This window comes from Lagopus leucura, unplaced genomic scaffold (genome assembly GCF_019238085.1).
Source record: "Lagopus leucura isolate 7727_CA_CO unplaced genomic scaffold, USGS_WTPT01 Super-Scaffold_100021, whole genome shotgun sequence".
In the NCBI taxonomy this organism is placed as follows: domain Eukaryota; kingdom Metazoa; phylum Chordata; class Aves; order Galliformes; family Phasianidae; genus Lagopus; species Lagopus leucura.
In genome coordinates, this window is record NW_024962274.1 from 10,239,405 (window position 1) to 10,259,127 (window position 19,723).

The window sequence follows — 19,723 nt, forward strand, 5'->3', positions numbered from 1 at the left end:
TGCCTCGTCCTTCAGGCAAATCTGTCTGACTGTCTGCAAAGCTTGGTCAGTGGTTAACACATGAATCAATATCCCTGCATTGTGTTGAGCTCATCTAAGCCACAGCCTTTGCAAAAGATGACAGCAAGGGGAAAGGATCTAAAAAATCTGAAATGCTGATATCTCAGAAAAGGAATCTGCATTGTGCTACTTTTCTGACTAACAGAGACCTCACCCGAGTCACCACAACTGGGTGTTGTGAAGACTGCAATTTATGAAAATTATGGCAATAATGCAACTCTTTCTGGCAAATTTTTTGTCACATAAATCATTTGGCTGTACTAATTGGCTTAAGAATTTGGGTGCTTTGGGCCTTGTATTTGGCGTGAATATAAGATACTGGAGAAAATAAATCAGTTATTACTAGCGTAACAAGTGATGATCAAATTAAAGATGATGTCTTAAGGTTCCTCTGCTTTTCCTCCATGTACATATTTAGCACACCATATGGTCAACACAGTCATAATAAACTGATGAGAGTATTTAATTAAATGTGTTCCCAGGACTTTAAATGCAGGGTATTATCTTTGGCTGATGAGCAGCGTAAATATTTAGTAATAAGGGAGAGCCCTTGTAGGACATTGCCAGTAATACATGAAAATCACATTTGGGAACAGAAATGTGTTCAAAGCAGAACTTTCTTCACAAAATTAACACATCTCAAAATGCTAATTCCTTTTATATGTGATTTTTTTTCTTACCACCAATTCACTATTACTCATTACTACGCAATTATTACAAATAGCATGAGAAATCATTTTAAAATTGATAGTTCTAGAATGCAGTGAGCCTAAGTTAGCCTGCAGCCATTTAATTGGCAATGATCATGTTTTTACTGAATAAGGAAGGTCTCAGGTAAGAGCAACATCTTCGTTAAAACAGTGGCTGTTCCCTGGCAGTAAGGGAAGCCTTTTGGTCTTCTTAAGAGTTGATTCTATTCCCCCTGAAATTTCAGAGAGCTGGAAACACCCTTCTGTAACATTTCCATCCACAGGTATGCAAATGTCTATTAACTCAGTAGAGACACCTCTCTGTCAACAGCCTAATTAGCTTTTCACTCTATCAGTTCTATGGTATCATGACCTTCTTTGCTTCCATAGAGCAGCTTTGTTTCCCTGTGAAAGTGAGATTAGCAGAATGAGAGCAAGGATAAAATTAACCTGGAGGTGGGGAACAGTGACCAAAGAGAAGATCAGCTAGAAATCTGAAGGAAATACAGTTATTGGGCAGCAGGTCTGAAACTGAAGTCCCTTATCGAGTGTGTGCATCTCTGAACTAAGTAGGTCTCTAATCAGTGTTATCTAACCAGGGTTTTCTTTTGAATAGACCTGTCACCTCACAGGCATGACAATTTACTTGTAAGAAGCTGAGAACCTAATTCTGAAGGACACTTATTTGATATTTTTGTTACTGTTGGAAGTAAAGTGGCCTTTTTTTCTCTGAACTTCTCCTGGCATAATTAGTGCATGCTTCTGAAAGAGTTACAGAACCTGGCACTCTTATTTTGCTAAAGGAAAAGTAAAAATCTTGGCAGGAGGTGTTGCAGTATAGTTTACATATCCAGCTTTCTGGCTACACACAAGAACATGTACTTTCCCAGACAGAAACACAGCAGCCCACCCATGTCTGCGCCAGCCGTGTATTCCTGTTAAGTTTGTACAGGTAAACGTAAGCTGAGAAAGGCCCATAACTTCAAGGAGTTAAAGATGGCATGAAAGTAGGTTGGCACAGAATTTTAGTTTGGTTAGATTGGGTTTTGTTGGGACTGTGTCAAACAGTGCATGGTTAAACTGATTGAAAAACTTGCTCTGGTGTTGGCTAAACTGACATTCTGTAGAAATAAGATCCTATTTGGAAGAATCTAATTGTCGGAAAACATGGAACTAGTAAATCCTTCCAGGAAGGAACATGAGGTAATGACCTTAAGTTGCATCAGGGAGGTTTTGGTTGGATATTAGGAAAAAATTATTCTCAGAAAGAGTGGTAATGCACTGGAGTAAGTTGCCAAGAGAGGTGGTGGATGCACCTTCCCTGGAGGTGTTCAAGAACCACGGAGATGTGGCACTGAGGGACATGGTTAGTGGGCATAGTGAGATGGTTGATGGTTAGAACTGATGATCTTAGAGGTCTTTTTCAACCTCAGTGACTCTATGAAGCAGAAGACTGTTAATGTTGTCACTAGAAATTCTCCTTTGCAAATCAGCAAAGGAGAAAAATTATTGTAGCTATTACTGCACAATAAATAAAGCAAATTCAAAACTAACAGCAAACCCCCAGTGCTGTAGAGCTCTATTATTTCCTTAGAGATCATCCCTGTCTTAAAGCTTTCAGATGCATCTGAATTCACAAATGAACACTGCACCAGGAACAACTGTGAGCCATTTGTTTCTACAGTTACTGCACTGACATGTTGAGTCACTAAAATAGTGTATGAATTTGCACGTGTGGTTAATTTTCATCACTTTTTTAGAGTTAAGTCACAACAGTACATTGCTGTCGTCTGAAGTGGTCTGATTATTATTATTATTAATAATAATTAGGTACAGTTTGTTTTGTTTTAATGCCTTCTGACAAACCCCACTTATGCAGACTAGCCCTAATGGATAGATGCCTTTCAGAGGAATAAAAATGCAAGAACAGCATCTTAAATATACCTAAGTTTGGCTACAACAGCAAATATGTACTACAAAAATACAGTACCTGGACAGTTGGAAAAAAAAAAAGTAAAGAGGAAGAAAAGCAGTGCAATTTCCTATCTTATTAGAATGACGGAGAAGGGCTTGAGGAAAGAGGAATCAGACTGCGATTTATAGAAAATTGCTTCCTTCATTCGACTTGTTATAGCAATCATTAGTCAAATCTGCTGCTGCACTGATTCACTTTCATTGCCCCCTCTGCTGAGCTTTGCCAGCTGATACCAGCTTAAGGTGTCTGATATTCACACTTTTTTCTTGCTGTAACCCTTAACCATGTGTGTTTGTCACTCTTTATGTCTGAGAGGTCAGAAATGATTCCTGCTCTTAGAAGTAGTTTGTGAACTTTGCTTTGTGTTCAGTAACTGAAGAAGAGGGGAGCAGGAGGATGGTAAGGAAGGGGCCTAGACTGCTTTGCTCTGCCTTCCCGTGCCACTAAGCAAGTCATCTAATCTCCTTGTATCTCAATTTCCCAGGTGTATGTAGGGATAATAGCTTTTCCTTTGCTTCTTGCAATGATTTTAGGATAATGACTTTGAAGGCCCCGCAGGTGATACTTTATAAACGTTTTGGGTGCGTAAAACATGTTGCTGAAAACAGCTCTCGAGGTCCTGATGTAAACCATACCAAAGCTTCTCTCATGCGTGGTGATGGCTCTGCATCATGTGTCTCTCTTCCCTAATCTGACTAACACAAAAATTTCTCTTATACAGTTCACACAGATGAAAAAAAATAAAAGTGTATGTCCATCAAATGTTCCCAAACGTTAGATACATGGTCATCCTTAATGTTCTCTCAACTGGTGCTGAAATGGAGAACTTTAATGCTAGATACCTCAAATATTCTCTTCTTTAGAGCTGCAGCTCCCTTTTACTGTTAGAGCTAAGAAGTAAATTGCTTCCAAAACATCCAGGTGAGATGAGAAATTTGTTAGTCATGAATTTGACCTACCAGCTTCAGGCCCTGCAAGTAACCAGAAGAACTGAGGAAATCTGAGTCAGCTGAGATCATTTTAGTGAATCACTAGGACAGTGCCAAACATTTCTTCATAGCTGGCTGTGTACATACACAGATCCAGCACCTGCTTTCAATTGGTGAGATTGCTTATGTGCTAACTGGCATGCTGAGGAGCAACGTAACTGATGTTACATAAAAGAATGACCTCCCGGCAGAGCTCTGAGGAAAAGGTTTGGTAAGAGCAGATTGCACTGAAGGCAGCACCCAGATCTGATTGCTCTTGTATTAGATTTTACGTAATTAATTAAGATGTAGCTGTTAATTACAAGCTTGCAGTACCTTAGCATAAAGGTTCTCTTTGGTAGTTACCTTAGCTCCTGCTGGATAGTAAAGGCAAATATAAAAATACAAATTCCTGTTACTGAGAAAGCAGAGAAACTCCAAGAAATACAACTGAAACAAAATTAGATGATAGCAAGGAGCTGGAAGAAAACAAACTGGGAAGTATCTACTTTATGCTATATCATTTTAAGGCCTGTCTGGGAAGTATATTTAAAAAAAAAAAAAAAAAAAAAGGTGAAAATTACTTGGCAGAAAAGGTATACAGCAGCATACAGGTATGACCAAGAACACTGTTGCACTTATAAGCTCTGCTTATTTGTGGAAACATGTGGCTAATAACACTTCTCATATATTTCACTTCCATAGTGTTCAGAATGCTAGCAGTCCATAGCACAAGAGTGGGTCTTTGTTAGCATTATTAGTAGTGAGCAGCATGACACATTTCCCTAGAAAAAAATACTGGTTTGTGTTGACTGAGAAAAAGCCAATTATTTCCTTGACTGAAAAAAACATTAACAATTTAAATTTTTATTCAGTTGTTGTACTAGGAACTCCTTTTGAAGTTCATAATGCTCCAACGTGATCATGCTTTGCATTATTTGGGCTTGTATATGTTATGGTTGGATTTTGATCCTTTGTGACAACAGTGTAGACTCAGAATAAATCCCGTTACAGGTGGCAGCAGCATCCGTTCTTTTATGTTTTTAATAATGACTGTGAGATCCTTAAAGCATGAACAATTTGTGTACAGTTCAAATTATTGTCTTTCAGCTGAAGCTTGATGATGACATTCTCACATGCAGTAGGAAAAAGAAAGTGTAAAATGCAGCAGTGCTCCAGGTCTGCTGCAAACAGCAGCTCCATCACTGGGAGTCTGTGTGAGGGTCAGAATTATCTGTAGGGATCTCAGCCCAGAGGCAATGCTGTCAAACTGGATTTTGCAGCTCAAGGTACTTTTAGAGAACTAACTTTAGGTGCCTCTAGGCACTCTGACAGTGTCTTAATGGGGCCATAATTCTAACAGCATTAATCAGACCCCAGGATGTAATAGGGAATGATTCATAGAGAAACACAGTGTTCTTTCAGTCCATCACTGTGGGAAGGCATTGATAATGCATGAGTGGGATTTGTGATATTTTTTCAGTTCACATGCTTACGGATTTCCTCTGCAGCTTCAGGAAAGGTTTTATTTCCCTGCAGGAAGCAGTGGCAGAGTCCCTTGAAAGGAAAGGTGAGGTTTCACACACCAGAAGTATGGGTGTGAATAACAACTGGCTAAGGCTGACAGACCCTGCTCAGGCTGGCAGGGTGTCATGGCTGCATAAGCTCACGGAGGGAGACTGACCTGATCTTTTGCATTCTAAAGGACTTTTGTTCTGTCTGAAGTTGTTTTAAAGCAACCTTGGGGGAAACCATATTGATACTTAAAAAAAGGGATGATGCTTGTAAGATCGAGGCTCTTTTAATAGCATTGCTGCAAATATTAATCCAGTGTTCAAGACAAGCATTCAAGCCTGGCTAGGTGTTCTGCTGGGGCATTTGGTGACCACCAGAGTGTTGGTTAAGCATTGCTCAGTGCTTTAGATGAATAACGCGACACTGTGTGCAATTCTGACCCACTTCCTCCTCCATTTCTTTCTCCTCTCCTTTTGTTTTTCTTTACTTGGTTATCCTTCAGCCTGACACTGAGGATCAAGGGAATGCATCGTTCAGTGCGCTGAGGAAGAAGATGGGGTTGCAGCCCTGGCTCCTATATCAGCTAGGAAGGCAAACAGTTTGATACAGTTCTGACAAAATGTGTGTGAAAATGAATTGCAGAACATGGGAACATGGGACATCAGTGTTGTGATTCAGGAATGTAGAAGGGGTGTTGTCAGACAGTGGACACCTCCTTTCGACTTATCCTAAAAAAAGAGTAGTGAATAAATGAAAATAGTTTCAGACACTTTTTATGTTTTTAATCTAGGTCTGCTCCAGCTCCTACCCAAGGACCCACTGGTGCTGGGGCTGCAGGACCACTTCCTGCTACTAATGTGTCAAGTAACAAAAGGCTGCAGCAGACACAAGCCCAAGTGGATGAAGTAAGTGGCTTCACATGATCAGTTGCTCACCCCAAGGCTGCTCATGTGATTGTTTTTTGGTTTTTTTTCTTCCTTTAAGATGTTTGCCTCACTAGTGATCCAGCAACTCCTTGTCTGAAGACACTGGGTCTAGGAAATGATATTTACCAAAGAATAGCATTTATGAAGAGGCAGACTGTGCTCAGAATGTCTCATGTACTAATGTACCAGTAACACTTCTGCAGAACAGATATGGACATCAGTACTGTTTCAGAAATTTGTCCTAGAAGGTCATGTTAGGAGGAGAAGTCATAGTGAATCAGATCTTTTAATGTATTCCTGTATTCCTAAAGTTTGAATGCTAATCTTACAGGCTGTTTCATACAAACAAACCATTGGCCTCTTGTTCATACATGTAGGCTTTGAAAATTGTACTGGTGAGGGCTGTGTTTATTAGTCAGAGCTGTAATGATTAATCATTACAATTCACCCCCACAGAAGGGCGCCCACACATGACATCACAACATCTTCAACAAGTCCTCACTCCTTCTGGCTGACCTTAGAGGAATATGTGCCTATTCCAGCATGGCTTCTTAAATTATTTAATGTATAGAAAATCCCTGTCCCCTCACCTATAATGCCAGTGTCCATCTAATCGCTGTGGTAATAGGAATAAGTGAGGATACCACTGCTTGTGAGTATCGTCCCTGAGTGTACCAGCCATCCTGCCCCAGCTGCAGCATCCCTGCACACTTGCTGTGCACATTTGCTGTGCTGGATATTTAGCATAGAGTTTTGCTGAACCCGTGCAGAGACTTAAGTAACTAATTGCTTACTGCCCATGAGGAAATTACCAGGGCCTGTATGACTCTTTTATGCCAGGTCAATAAAATACAAGCTAAAAAATGACTATTTACGTGCATAAAGGCTTCTATTTTCAAAAGCTCAGGATAAACTAAAAAAGATCTCACAACTTGAACTCAAATGCCTTTCTGAAGATGAATTAAATACACCTGTCAAATTGAGCTTTGTCTCTGAGAAGTTTTTTTGCTGAAGGTCAGAACCGGACTCTTTCTCCTCCCTTTTGCTGATGCTTGGAGTTGATCCCAAGAACATCCTCTGTATACAGAAATGCCTAGGTTCAGTTCTCTCATTGTTACCAACTTTCACTTCAGTGTAACTTCACTGATGTTGAGTGACTCTTGAAGTAGGGAAAAGAGTATTACATTTCAACATCAGTCTAAGGTCAGAATAATTGAAATAAACTTCTTGTCCTGAACGTACTACATCATGATGGTGCTGTAAATGTTTATGTGAGTGACAACCAAAGTAACTGTCCCTGGAAGATGACAAATAATTGCTAGTTATAATTTAAAAAGAGTGATGCAGGTCAGACACATTGGGCTTTTCAAACAAATCAATGGATAAGGCTCCAGTGAGGCTAGTGAAAACCCACTCTGTGTTTGAGATAATCTGTATTCTGATACTTTTCACTCAAGTCAATGCAAGTTTGTCTTCTTGTGCTAAGTAAAAATTTATTTTGACAGAAACTCTTATCGAGTAAGAGAGAGGAGTGTGTAGCTCTTGGATTGGAGGATTATACAGATAATAGTGAGGACCTGAATTTTTTTCAACTCCAGTTGGAGAAGAAGGCAGAAATTGGTATGAGCTGGTTTTGAGCAGCTAGCATGTGGTGAGCAGATACTGATAATCATTGAATGTGAATATAGGAATAGCCAAGGGAGAAAAGCACTACGAGACTTTCTGTCCTATGAAGTCACTGGGTATTATAGCACCTACGGTTCTGATCTATGAAGCACTGATTTGATCTTCCTTGCTAGATTTATATTGGCCATTTTCCTTTTATGTCTTGTGAGAAAGTAATCTGTAGGTGGCAGCAAACACCACGGCAGAGTGCACTGGCTATTTTTCTGCTCCCAGCGCTGTTGCACACAGCACTCCAGATGTGAACCCTAAACTCAGTGGTCACAGCTTTGATTGAGAGCGCATTTTTGATATTATTAAAATGATTGGCAGTCCTCTGAAATCAGCATTTCAGCTATATCTATGTTGGGTTTTCTCCTGTAATTTCTCTAGGCATCCTAGATCTTATTTTTCAAGGCTTAGATTGTGCTTTTAGGCTAGACAAACATTTATTTATTTGATAGAAATACTGTCTTGGCTGGATACTCAGGTTAAATTCAATAAATAGTTCTGGAAAAAAAAAAAAAAAAAAAAAAAAAAGTAGAGAAGAAGTAGAAATTTTACAGTATTGTGTTTCAGCATTTCCCAGAGAGTTTAAAATTGTAACTATGAAACAGAGTACCAAGACAAATTTTAAAGAAACACTAGCTGATAAATGATTTTATTTTAATTTTTTGTTAAGTTTGACATGGAATCAAATGTTTAGAAGGAAACACAAGTAAGAAAAACAAAGTAAGAAAATTTTGTTTTAAGTTTGGACAAAGGAAACAAATCTCTTGCGTTTTGGAGTAGCGCTTAGACCAGTGTCAATCTTTTTAAATATTCTTTCACTATTGGTGTCTACTCAAAGTATATAAATCAAGTATATGTATGATTCTGCTTTTGTTGGTTTTTTGTTTGTTTGTTTGTTTGTCTGTTTTGTTTTTGATTTTTTTTTCCATAGTTAAATTGCATTGTATGCAAATAATATGATTTCCGTATTACAGACCAGGAGAAGTTAGCATACCAGCAACCATTTTCACTGCTAGAATAAGTAGACACAACTTTACTGAGATTTGTGTGCCATCTAACTTTTATACTAGTGATGAATTTATCCAGGATTTCTATTTAGGATTATAAGTTTTCTGGAAGGGATTTTCCTCTAACTCAAATTATAAGATGTATGCATGAATAGACCTTACCCATTATGTACTGGCTGTGCACACTTTTTGCTGAAGATGTGCGCTGAGAGCATGTGAGCTTCCTGCTACCCTTCGGAAGAATTTTGGCAGGTAAGGTATTTCATCTCCTCCGCTTTCCAGCAGGACTTCAAATTTTGTCTGAGAAGGCATCTTGTCTGGGAAAAACCTGTAGAACAAACAAATTCCTTGGTCAGAAAAGGCATATCTTTTCTCTTACCATGGCTTTATCTAGTCGATTTCTCTAGTTCAAATAAGGAAATTATATTAACTGAATTAATTATATTGAATGTATAAGGAAAATAATAACTTGGGTTTACTGATAACTGGACGATTGCCAACCAAACTGTAGTAGAGGTACAGATCTCTGTCAGTTTTTTTGCATCTGTAGTGAAGCACCTAGTAGGCTAAAGGGAATCAAAAGCTTTAATGAATTTAATTACTGTACTTCAAAATGTCCCTTTACTTTTAAGTGCATCTGAGCATGGAATAGCTATGTTCATCCTGTTTTCACTGTGTCTGTTTTCATAGACATGGCTTTTGAGACTCTGTCCAAGTATTTGTCATCATATATTGTAATGGCAAAAACCTGCTTTCATCACAGTATGATGTGTGTTAGAGTGTGAACATATGGGTGACCCTTGGCTTTACTATATGTTGAATCTAAAGTGGGGGTATGCCTTTGCAGGTGGTAGACATCATGAGAATGAACGTGGACAAGGTGCTAGAAAGAGACCAGAAGCTCTCAGAGCTTGACAACCGGGCAGATGCATTGCAAGCAGGTGCCTCACAGTTTGAAACCAGTGCAGCCAAACTGAAGAGAAAATATTGGTGGAAAAATTGCAAGGTAAGGAGTATAAGGCTCTCTTGTTAAGACATTACCCTTTCTTGCATGTACTGGGACTTTGCTTGTAAGATGGGATCTTTAAATAGTCTCTTATCAAGGGGAGAAGTAGGTGCCTTGCCCTCTATGTTGCATGACCACAAACCACTGTGAGAAGTGAGGAAATGACAGTGTCTTTTAAAGTGGGTTAGATTAGGACAGGGTAGATCTTGAAACAACCATCTGTCTTCTCTACTGTCCTCAAAGTCTCATTCTTTCCCTTAAGCTTAGAGAACCACTCTCTCCTCTGCCTTTTCAGACCTTTTCCACTAGCAGGATATGAATATTGTGGCAAAAGTTCACCTGATGTCCCATTTCTCTTCAACACTATCTTTGCTGCTGACTACTGATGGCCACTCATATAATAAAACCTGTTCCCAAAGGAGAATCCAAAATGCATTTTTATTAATCTGTTGATGCCTGCTTTATCTCTTCAGTCGACAGTGCTATGATGTGTAAAGCAAGGCAGAATATTCTGTTTAAACTACATACACAAGCACTCCAGAATGAAGTAGATCTAGGTTAGAAACTCAGCTAAGCAGTTTCTCTGAGCCTATTCTAAACTGTTACCCAGTTGTTTTGCCCAGGTGTGCAGGAAGCAGGGCATTCTGGACCTACAGACCCAGATTTTGTGCTAGGTTCACCCACACTGAACTCAGTCACCATAGTGATCTATACTACACTAGACCTTCAAACCAGCTCTCATTCTCCTTTCTTCATTCTCCCTTTCTCCTTATGCTGACAAACAGAACCCTTCTTTCTTTCCTATGACTTCCAGTCTCGGTTAAGTAGGGGGAGCAATAAATAGACTTCCTGCAAATCAGCAGATTTTTCTGTCCTCTAGACATATGTTGTGAGGAATGAAGATCTTGACTCGAAATGTCCATATGCTTTTTAAAGTTGTTATTATTATTCCTATTCTCATTGGGCTAATGATGTGAATTGGGCTGCAGCATCTTTGGTGTCCTCACTAGCATCCATCAAATCTAACATAGGGGCCTCTAACTCAGTGCTGGTACATGTCTGTGCACAGCTGGCCCTGATGAATCTGCTCCTTACTATCCAGTGAGACATTTCTAGGCTAATGTGCTGGAAACCATGTGGCTGGTGTGGGCTACCTCTCAACAGCACAAGTACACAAAACCAGCAAAAATAACTGCTAGACATCAGACTTCTCCAGCCACCTCTTTCCTGACTAGGGAAACATGGTGGAAAGTGGTCAAGGTACTCTGGTATAAAGTGGTACCTAGATCAGAAAATCTCCCAAGTTAGAAGGGATCCCCAAGAATCATTAACTTTAACTCCTAGCTCCACACAGGACCTCCCAGAATTCCAATATATGTCTGAGAGAGTTGTCCAAACACTTCTTGAACATCTTCAGCATGGGGTTTTGCCTACCGCCCTGGGAGCCTGTTCCAGTGCCCAACCATCTCCGTGGTTTTGGAGAACCTTCTCCTAACTGAACCATGTGTGAATCCAGCCAGAGGGAACACATTTGCTTAAGTCATATCTGGAGTTGTATTACTTTAGAAGTCTATTTTTACTTTACTGCTGGAAATGGTTAAGTTTGGTCATTGCATCTTAGCTGATGAGCAAGAACTTGATAGCTTTGACAAGAGGGTAAGTCCGTTGCTGGAGGTCAGCTCTTCCTAAATTTGATACCAAGTCTGGGGCTTTAACAAGTCTTCTACGCTGGGTCTTTGCAAGAAGTAACACAGAAAGGGCTGTTAAATAAAAGCAAAAAACTCTGCCACTGTATTTCATCTGAAAACCTGATTTTCTCTTTTTTCTTGTAACTTTCTTTGAATAGATGATGATCATCCTTGGTGTAGTATGCACAGCCATTCTCATTATAATTATAAGTGAGTAATTCATTTTCTCTTTCATTTATGATCTGAATAGCTCTGTCACTTGTGAAGTGCTGATGTATTAGAAAACAAAACAAAATTTAAAAGGATATAAAATATTTAAATAGATTAATTTGTGAAATTCCCCTTCAAGAGTCATGCTGGTATAGTGAGAATTACTGCAAGCTCATTAGACACATATAGGTAGAATTTATTGATGTTTAATGTATTTTACCTTAGCTTGTTATATAACTTTCCCCAGGATTAAAGGCTCACCCTTTTCATGTTTATATATCTTTTTTATGCAGTCTCAGATATCTTAATTAGAATCAGGGCTACAGCCATAGTTGTTTCTAGTGAGAACAGTAATTGTTGAATTAGCTCATACCTATCACTAGGAGGGTGAAGGCCCGCATGGCAAATGGGCGTTTAATGAATTCCCCAGTTCCCACCAAATTAGTTGGAATTTGAGACGTTGCTGCTTCTAAAAATCCCTTTGCATCATAAATACTTCAATATTGGTAACAGATCGTGCAAAGACACGCTGCTTTAATGTCTTCAAAGATCATCTCCTTTTACACAGTTATTGTAGGAAGAGAGCATATAAATGAATAATGGCAGTCATGCTGGTTGGGAGCCAGGGATCTGGTAATGACAGGAATTAAACATTTTATTTATGTAACCTCTGGGCTAGCAACAGCCGTTACATGACATAACAGTAACATGGTATTAACTCCAAAAAGGGAGATTTCTTGAGTTAGATACAGCTGGTAACCCACAGGCAATTCACCAGGAGGCTACACTGTGGATGGGAATTAATTCCCAGCTCTCAAATTACATGCCTCACCTTTGGCATGTTTCCATTTTCCCGTTATTTCTGTAAAGGAGGCTTACAGAATCACCTGTAAACATAACTGAATGGATTGAGATACAGGTGGAAGTTTATTAGTCTTATGAATGCTGGCACCAGAGTGACCCAGAATGATTGTAGGGTTTCATAACTCTAATACAGCGAGAATGAGAACTGGCTAGATATTAATTAACTATATTAACCGGGCACTCGAGGTGAGTGGCTTCAAGAGAAAGACAGGCCTTTGTTCTGAAGTTTAGTGCAGCAACCTGAGAAGACAGATATGCAGCCATTGAATTGCTTGCTGTGTGTATATATATATATCATTGAGCACTCTATATCTTAACAAGAAAGTAAAAAACAGACAAGATAGCTAATAATTTCTCCTTAAAAGTTAACTCTGAAATTATGTATGAGTGATAACGTTGTTTTCCTCCTGGTTTTAAATGCTGAGTGCCTGCCTTGGTAAGTCTGGAAACAGAAGTAGCAAGTTTGACATGCTTAGGTTGGATTCAGTATTTAATCACAAATGTGAGCGTCACATCATCAAACTGGGGTCTGCGTATTGAACTCAAAGGTGTCTTCATTTACAGCAGTTCTCAAGTATATTTGTAAATTCAGTTATCATCAAGTGTTCAGTAGGCTGCCATAGACAAGGCATGTAATCGATGTGAATGTCAACAAGATATCTGCAGTGCCAGGCTGGTTATAGACACAGATAAACTGGGTAGTTCCTCACAGTAAGCAACAAACTACAACTGGTAACGTGATCCAAGCTGAGCTACCTTTCATCTTGGTAGTGAGACCCTGGACGAGTAGGCTGGCTGCCCAAGGAAGATCTACTCCATGTGGGCATGCAGGTATTGCTGGGGGTGGTTGCTCACATCAACATCGCTCCTTGTCTTTTCTATTTCTGGAGCCACAGTTTCCCTGCTTTCCACTCCAGTTCTCCCTTTAAATGCATTTTGGGATGGGAGTCACAGTTCTATTCCAAGCAGGAAGGCACAATGTTAAACCCTGTGTTCTTTCAGCAAAAGATGTGCTTGTCATCCTCAGATAGAACAAGCTTCTGTGAGATAAAGCACAGTGGTAACTCTGTACTAACCAATGTTGTATGTCTTATTTTTCCCCTTCTGCTTCCTTTCTCAGTTTATTTCTCCACTTGAAAAAATGAAGAAGGAAGACTTGGCACAACTTTGTTCGTATCAACCAACAATATCAGTGTTCCTTTGTTGAACTCCGCTTTTTAATTCCTGGTGTCTTGGGATTTTTGCTTCTAATAATGTATAAGCATTCAGTGTGGTGTGTTTTGGAATTCTGTTGTTTCCACAAGAAACTGTACCAGCTAAATACTGCCAAGTAGTTCCATACACTGTCTTATCACTGTGTCTTAAAATGTGCACGCACTGACCTTCAGAAACCGTAGTATAAGAAAAGCATCCTAAATATCTCAGAATTGGAGAATGCAGCTGTAGGAGAGTTCCTGCGTAAAGGGACACTGTCAGGTTTCAGCAAACATGAGGGCCAAAATTCTTAGTCTGAGTACCTAAAGCTGCGTGGCAAAATCCACTATCAGATGCAGCTTTTTGAGGTAGCAAGTGTCTGCTGCACTGGAGAATGGTACTTGCAGCTATTCATAGAATGTGTAAGACGTCTCTACTTAGCCAACCAATCACATATGTTTTTGAAATTAAATGTGATATCCATCTAAAAACATTACCTGCAGAAAATAAATATATCTGCATTTTATGGATTTAATTTTTCCCTTGCAGTATGTTCTGAGCAACTGAGATGGCCTCAGTGTGAAAGACAGAAAGAAGACTGTTCGACACCAAAAAATGTTAGCTAGCACAATCTTGAAAAAGCTCAGTGAAATGCAGAAATGGTAATGCAAGCACCATAAATAACCAAGATGCAGATTCTTGCTAAGGACTCAAGGTAGTGTCTGTCACAATTCACAGAACTCTCTTGAATGACAAACTCCAATGCTTATAGCTCTAACTTGAGTATATAAATGACTTGGGTGATGTCTGTGGCTTCCCATCACAACTGTAAGAAGCTGGTTCTACACCATTTTGCAGAAATGGTTCCCTTTGTGAGGATCAGTTAAAAATCGGGAAGAGGAGGATGCAGTAACAGAAGGAACTGTAGGGACAGAGGCCAGGGAATGGAAATTGGATAGTGCCTAACAAAGCTTTCCTTGAGCAGAGGAAGGCAGAGAAACACTGTTCTAAACTGGAGGTGTTAGTAGGCTTACTTAAATTTAAGTTGTGTTTGTATAGTTTATAAGCTATAACATCATCTTAATAAAGTACTCAGTTCAGATATTTTTCATACTTAAACCAACATTTGATACAATTAAAGTAAAGAATATATTGCATTTGGGGGGAAAGTTGTATGCTATTGTTGTAAGGTTACACCCAAGTGTTTGATTTCTACTTGATTTTTAAGATACTGCACAGTTTGTTTTGAGAAGAATGTGGATAATATCCAGAGAGAATTATACCAATTTTAAGCTTATCTATTTAAACTGGAAACTAGAATTTTCAGATTTTAAGCCAAGCAATCCTGACAGCTCCTTTTTAAGTTGAGATCTTCAGAATTTCTAAGAATTGCTAGATTTTCTTTTTTAAATTTTATTTATTTATTTATTTTTGCCTGCAACTCTGTTAAGGCACATAAATAGCTATATTAGCAGATATGCTCATTGAAGAGCATCTCTCTTAACATGATCTTAGACTTAAAAAAAAGAGAGAACCAGACAAGTTCATTGCAGTAGATCTCAAGTAGAATTTTGTGGAGGGAATAAGCAATGATTAGTTGAATGGTTCCAGCTGCATTGTTTTTCTATATATTTATTACTTCATTTTCACGTGTATTGTTTCATATTGTTAACTAGCAGGTGGCCATGGTCGTAATAAAAGTAACCTTCAAACATTCAAAGTTTCAAAACATTCAAAGTAACTTTCAAAGTTTCTGATGTGCTACTGGTATGCCCTGCTTGCTTCAGTTCATCAGCTAAGTGCATGAACTATTCTAAAATCCTCATGGATCGGACAGAAAATTATGCTGTCATTAAAGGGCCTGACTTTGTGAAATGCTATTATTGTGTGTAATTGAAACTTTTCTGGAAAAAGAATAAGCTATCCAACTTCAGGACCCTTTTTAGACTATTAAGATATTTGGATAACAGAAAGAACTACCTCCTGATGGTGAGACCCTGCCGCCCATACTCACGTTGAGCATGACTTGATCCTCATGGGGCTTCTCTACAGGAATGCTGAAACATCTCATGAGATACAAATAGCTTTCACTGGAGATAGTACAATCAGTAAGGTTATATGATACCATCATACCCATCAGTCTAAAGTGACTGTTTATCTGATGTAAGCAAGAGATACACATGAAGAAGATATGAAGATGCAAAGTTTACAAATGAAACTATAATGAATCTGTAAGAGCTCAGTCCTCTGAGCTCATTAATCTCAAGTTAGTAATCAAAATGGGAGCTTTAGGGGGCAGTGGAGAAGATAAACTGCTGAATGTGTATTCATTCTCCCTCAAAATAGCAACTGACAAGGTTGACTACTACTAGACGCTGGTAAGAATTTGCAAGAGTTTAGTCATGAAACCTAGCCTCTAGTGGGCTGTAAAATGTTCGTGAAGAGGCAATTTCCTCCTGTGTTCTAATAAATTTGCTAAATTAATGTTTTTAAATTGGTTGCCTTATAGTGTGCTTGTGCATGTCCAATGTTCGCTAGCTGTATTGTTTGGTTGCAGCTGGTAAGCCATGTAACATTTCTAATTCAGCCCAAGAAACACGAACAAGTATGTCCTTCTGCACTGTATAGACCTGGAGTCTTACTGCTCCTGCAGATGTTAATTATCTTGCAGTGAGAATATGGTAATAGAGAACAGTTTAAGGTCATGGATTGTGAAACACCATCACTTACACATGGAGTGTGACAGAGGACAATCTATATAAACACAGTTGGAGATCTTATTTGTGTTTAAGCCAGGATTGATTTGTTTTTCAGTCACTGCCTTTATGTTTAAAATGTCCATTCATAATTACAGCTCCCTATATGTAATAGCAAATTTCCCATATAAAGGTTAACTCATTCTTCTTTAGTCAGTACTGGCTAGAATTTCAGTTACTGAGTAGAATTTAAACTATGACTCTTCTTCACTAATTACTGCCCAGGCTCATGCTGGTAAAAAGGCATAAAGTGGCTCCCTTTTATCTACTTCATGGCAAACCCTCAGGAGACTGCAAGGCTGATTAACTTATGATTGCCATCCCGGGGACCAAATGGAAGACTTCTCTGGCTGGAAGCTTTAGCTAGAGTTTTCATAGCTTTAATTTATATTTTGGTAGCTTTAACTGGAGTTAGACTAGTTACACTAGTAACGTAAGAGACTTGCATTCTCAGTACTTATAATCAGCACTTACTCTTCCCCTGATTTCTGGGCTACAGCTGCACTGCTGGCATGATAATGACATTCAGAAACGTCATTGCTGAAATTGGGTGATTAGGAGCTAGTCTGTGTTTGTGTCATAGCTGCTTTTTAGCTTGACTACACATCAATATGTTAGGTTTAAGTAGTGTTATTTGCAGCCACTCTTCACAGAGCAGTAAAGTCCTGCCTGGTCATTATGCCTTCTTCCTTCTAATTTAGCTCACCTTGAAATAACATAAATGTGGCTCTAAACCTAAATATCTGGAATGCAGAACTTGCGGGAGCAAGTAGTGTGAAGTCCAAACAGAGACACCTGATGACATTGTTATGTAACAGCACAGTCAGTCCAACGTAGTTCAACATAATCTGGTATTATTAAATGGAGGAGGGAGAATCTGATGAAGATTCTGAATGTAACTCTAGGGTCTGTAGGACAAGAAGTGATTTCAAAGTTTAGTCAATTTGACTTTTAAAGCTGGTACTTCTGTTCCATTGGAACCTGCATGAAGTAAGGCCTGGCTTTTTTTCTTGGTTAGCAAGGCCTTTTGAAATTCATCATTTGCTGCGTCTCGTTCATTCATTCATTCCTGTCCCTGATTCTCCAACAGACCTTCCTATAACTTTCTGAACAGTCAAGCTACTTTTTGTCTAAATGGGTTTTAGCTCTTATAAGCAAGTTCATGACTCTGACATGCCTTTTAAGAGCATGCATGTAAAACAGTGATGTCTGTTTCTCTGAAGTGCATCTGTCATGGCAGACAGACTTCAGGAACTTTTGGAAGCTCAGGTATTACTGAAATCTTTGTACTTTATGGAGTTTTTTCTCTCTGTCCTATGTGAGGTTACAGACCCAGTGGGCGTATGTATAATCTATTTTTTTTTCATGGCAGTGCCTCTGTTGCTCATGTTGGTGCTAGATCTGCTAGATCTTCACAAAACAAATCAGAGGGCACTTGAGTGTAACCAAGGGCTTACATCTTGACCCCACCTCTCCTGCCTTTTAAGCAGTAGCCATATAAGGCAATGGGCTCACTCCCAATGTACACAGTGAGTATTGGAGAAAGGTCTCAAAGAGGCCAAAGTCTCTTTGGTCTGGATTCAGACCTGAATCTGACCTGACCTGAACCTTAGGACAGTAACAGACTTAACCTTTGGGTTCCCTGTGTAGTCAGAGGAGTTGAGATGTTCTTCTTGGCAGTTATTCTCCCCAGCTGATCTGGAGCCCTTTTGTTAAATGGAATTTATTTGAGCTTGTGTTTCTCCATGCTAGATAAAGTACAAGCACCCTCAAGCACCTGTCTTTAAAAGCTAAAAGGCTGAATAACATTGTTTGAAAATAGCAATTGTATCATGAGAAATAATTGGCTGAAAATGTCTTAGATGATGGCTGTTACTTTCAGTAGGAATACAAGATTGAGATGTATGAAACAGTCCAACAAGAACCTCGCGTTTCCTTTTTCCTTCTTTTCTCCTTCAGAAATTATTCCACTTCAAGAAATGATTTTTTTTCTTCTTCAATTAACTTCCCTTACTTTATTTCATTAATTGATGCTTCCATTGATGTTCTCAGTTGCCTTTTTTCTCCATTGAGAACCAGAAGACTGACACATGCATAAAAAGAGATCTGAGCCACCCAAGAAGCTTACCTTCTTTCCCAATGCACTGACATTTAAAAGCTACATCTTACAGTAAAGTAAAACTGTGGCAGTCTGATTACAAGCAGTTTTGGTAAACACTTGATTATTTAACAATGAGTCATTTCTGCAGTAACCTCATTCTGTCATGACTGTATCACATCTGCTAACTCTCCAAAGCAAAAATCATAACCTGTACTGGTTAAAAACATGAATACAGCCTCATGGTTCATATGTAACACTCTATTCAAGCAAAGAAGCCATGTGCTGTAAGTTTAAAAGGGCAAATTATTTGTTTTCAAAGAGAAAATACCATAGAGAACAACAAAGATAATTACGAAAGGCTGTCCATTCTATAGCTATTCTCACAGTAGCTGGCTTCACCATTATTCTTCAAGTCTTTGTTCTCGCAAAGCCTTTGTGTTTTTGGAGCGTAATATATTTGGAGCATAGCATATTGGGGCTGTTCTGTTGCCCTATGAATTGACTCCCTGCCTTCTGTCCTGTTGTTACTGTTGACCTCAATCGTAGCTGAGTTAGGCCTGAGTGGAGCACAGCCTCCTGCCCATAATGCCCCGTTGTCCTCAAACCAGCCCCTACTGAGGGTATGAGAACACTGAAGGCAGGGCACGGCTCCTGGTTATAATGCAGTTCGAAATGATGCGATAGTGCACAATGCAGTTTTAATTAATTTTTTAGTATTTCTTGGAACAGTAATTCTATCAGTTTTGTTGGAAGACAGAGGAAATGGCAAATAAGGATTGAGTGATAATGACAAAGTAGTAAATGGGGAAATGGTTTAAGTGAAATGTTGCCAACGTTCTGTAGCCTCCTTGGAGAGCCTGTACTTAAGAGCGCCATTCACATGCTAAACTAAGCCGTGCTAGTCTGTTGAAGTGTATATACACTACTACTTCAAATGAGGCAGCTGAATGTACTTCCTTCCACCTTTTTTCTTGAAACTACAGGAGACATACACAGTAACGATTTAGAGTTTTTTGCAAGAGCAGTTCGGGATGTACCACCCCAAGGCATGCTGCCCATGTGCTGCAGAAGTGCTGCAGGACGTGAGTCA

At 39.1% G+C, this 19,723-nt stretch overlaps 1 protein-coding gene and 1 long non-coding RNA gene across 2 annotated transcripts in view; one reads left to right on the forward strand and one right to left on the reverse strand.

Annotated features, from left to right (window-relative positions):
- The window catches only part of LOC122183995 (vesicle-associated membrane protein 2-like), a 37,970-nt gene extending 22,924 nt beyond the window's left edge, over positions 1-15,046 (forward strand). The window contains exons 2-5 of the mRNA XM_042878505.1: positions 5,998-6,112; positions 9,662-9,820; positions 11,667-11,718; positions 13,703-15,046. Coding sequence (XP_042734439.1) covers positions 5,998-6,112; positions 9,662-9,820; positions 11,667-11,718; positions 13,703-13,719 — 343 coding nt within the window. The 3' untranslated portion in view covers positions 13,720-15,046. The remainder of the gene's footprint in view (positions 1-5,997; positions 6,113-9,661; positions 9,821-11,666; positions 11,719-13,702) is intronic.
- LOC122183996 overlaps positions 1-19,723 on the reverse strand; it is a 60,794-nt gene that overhangs the window by 25,213 nt on the left and 15,858 nt on the right. The window contains exon 2 of the long non-coding RNA XR_006180466.1: positions 8,977-9,142. This is a non-coding gene — a long non-coding RNA (uncharacterized LOC122183996). The remainder of the gene's footprint in view (positions 1-8,976; positions 9,143-19,723) is intronic.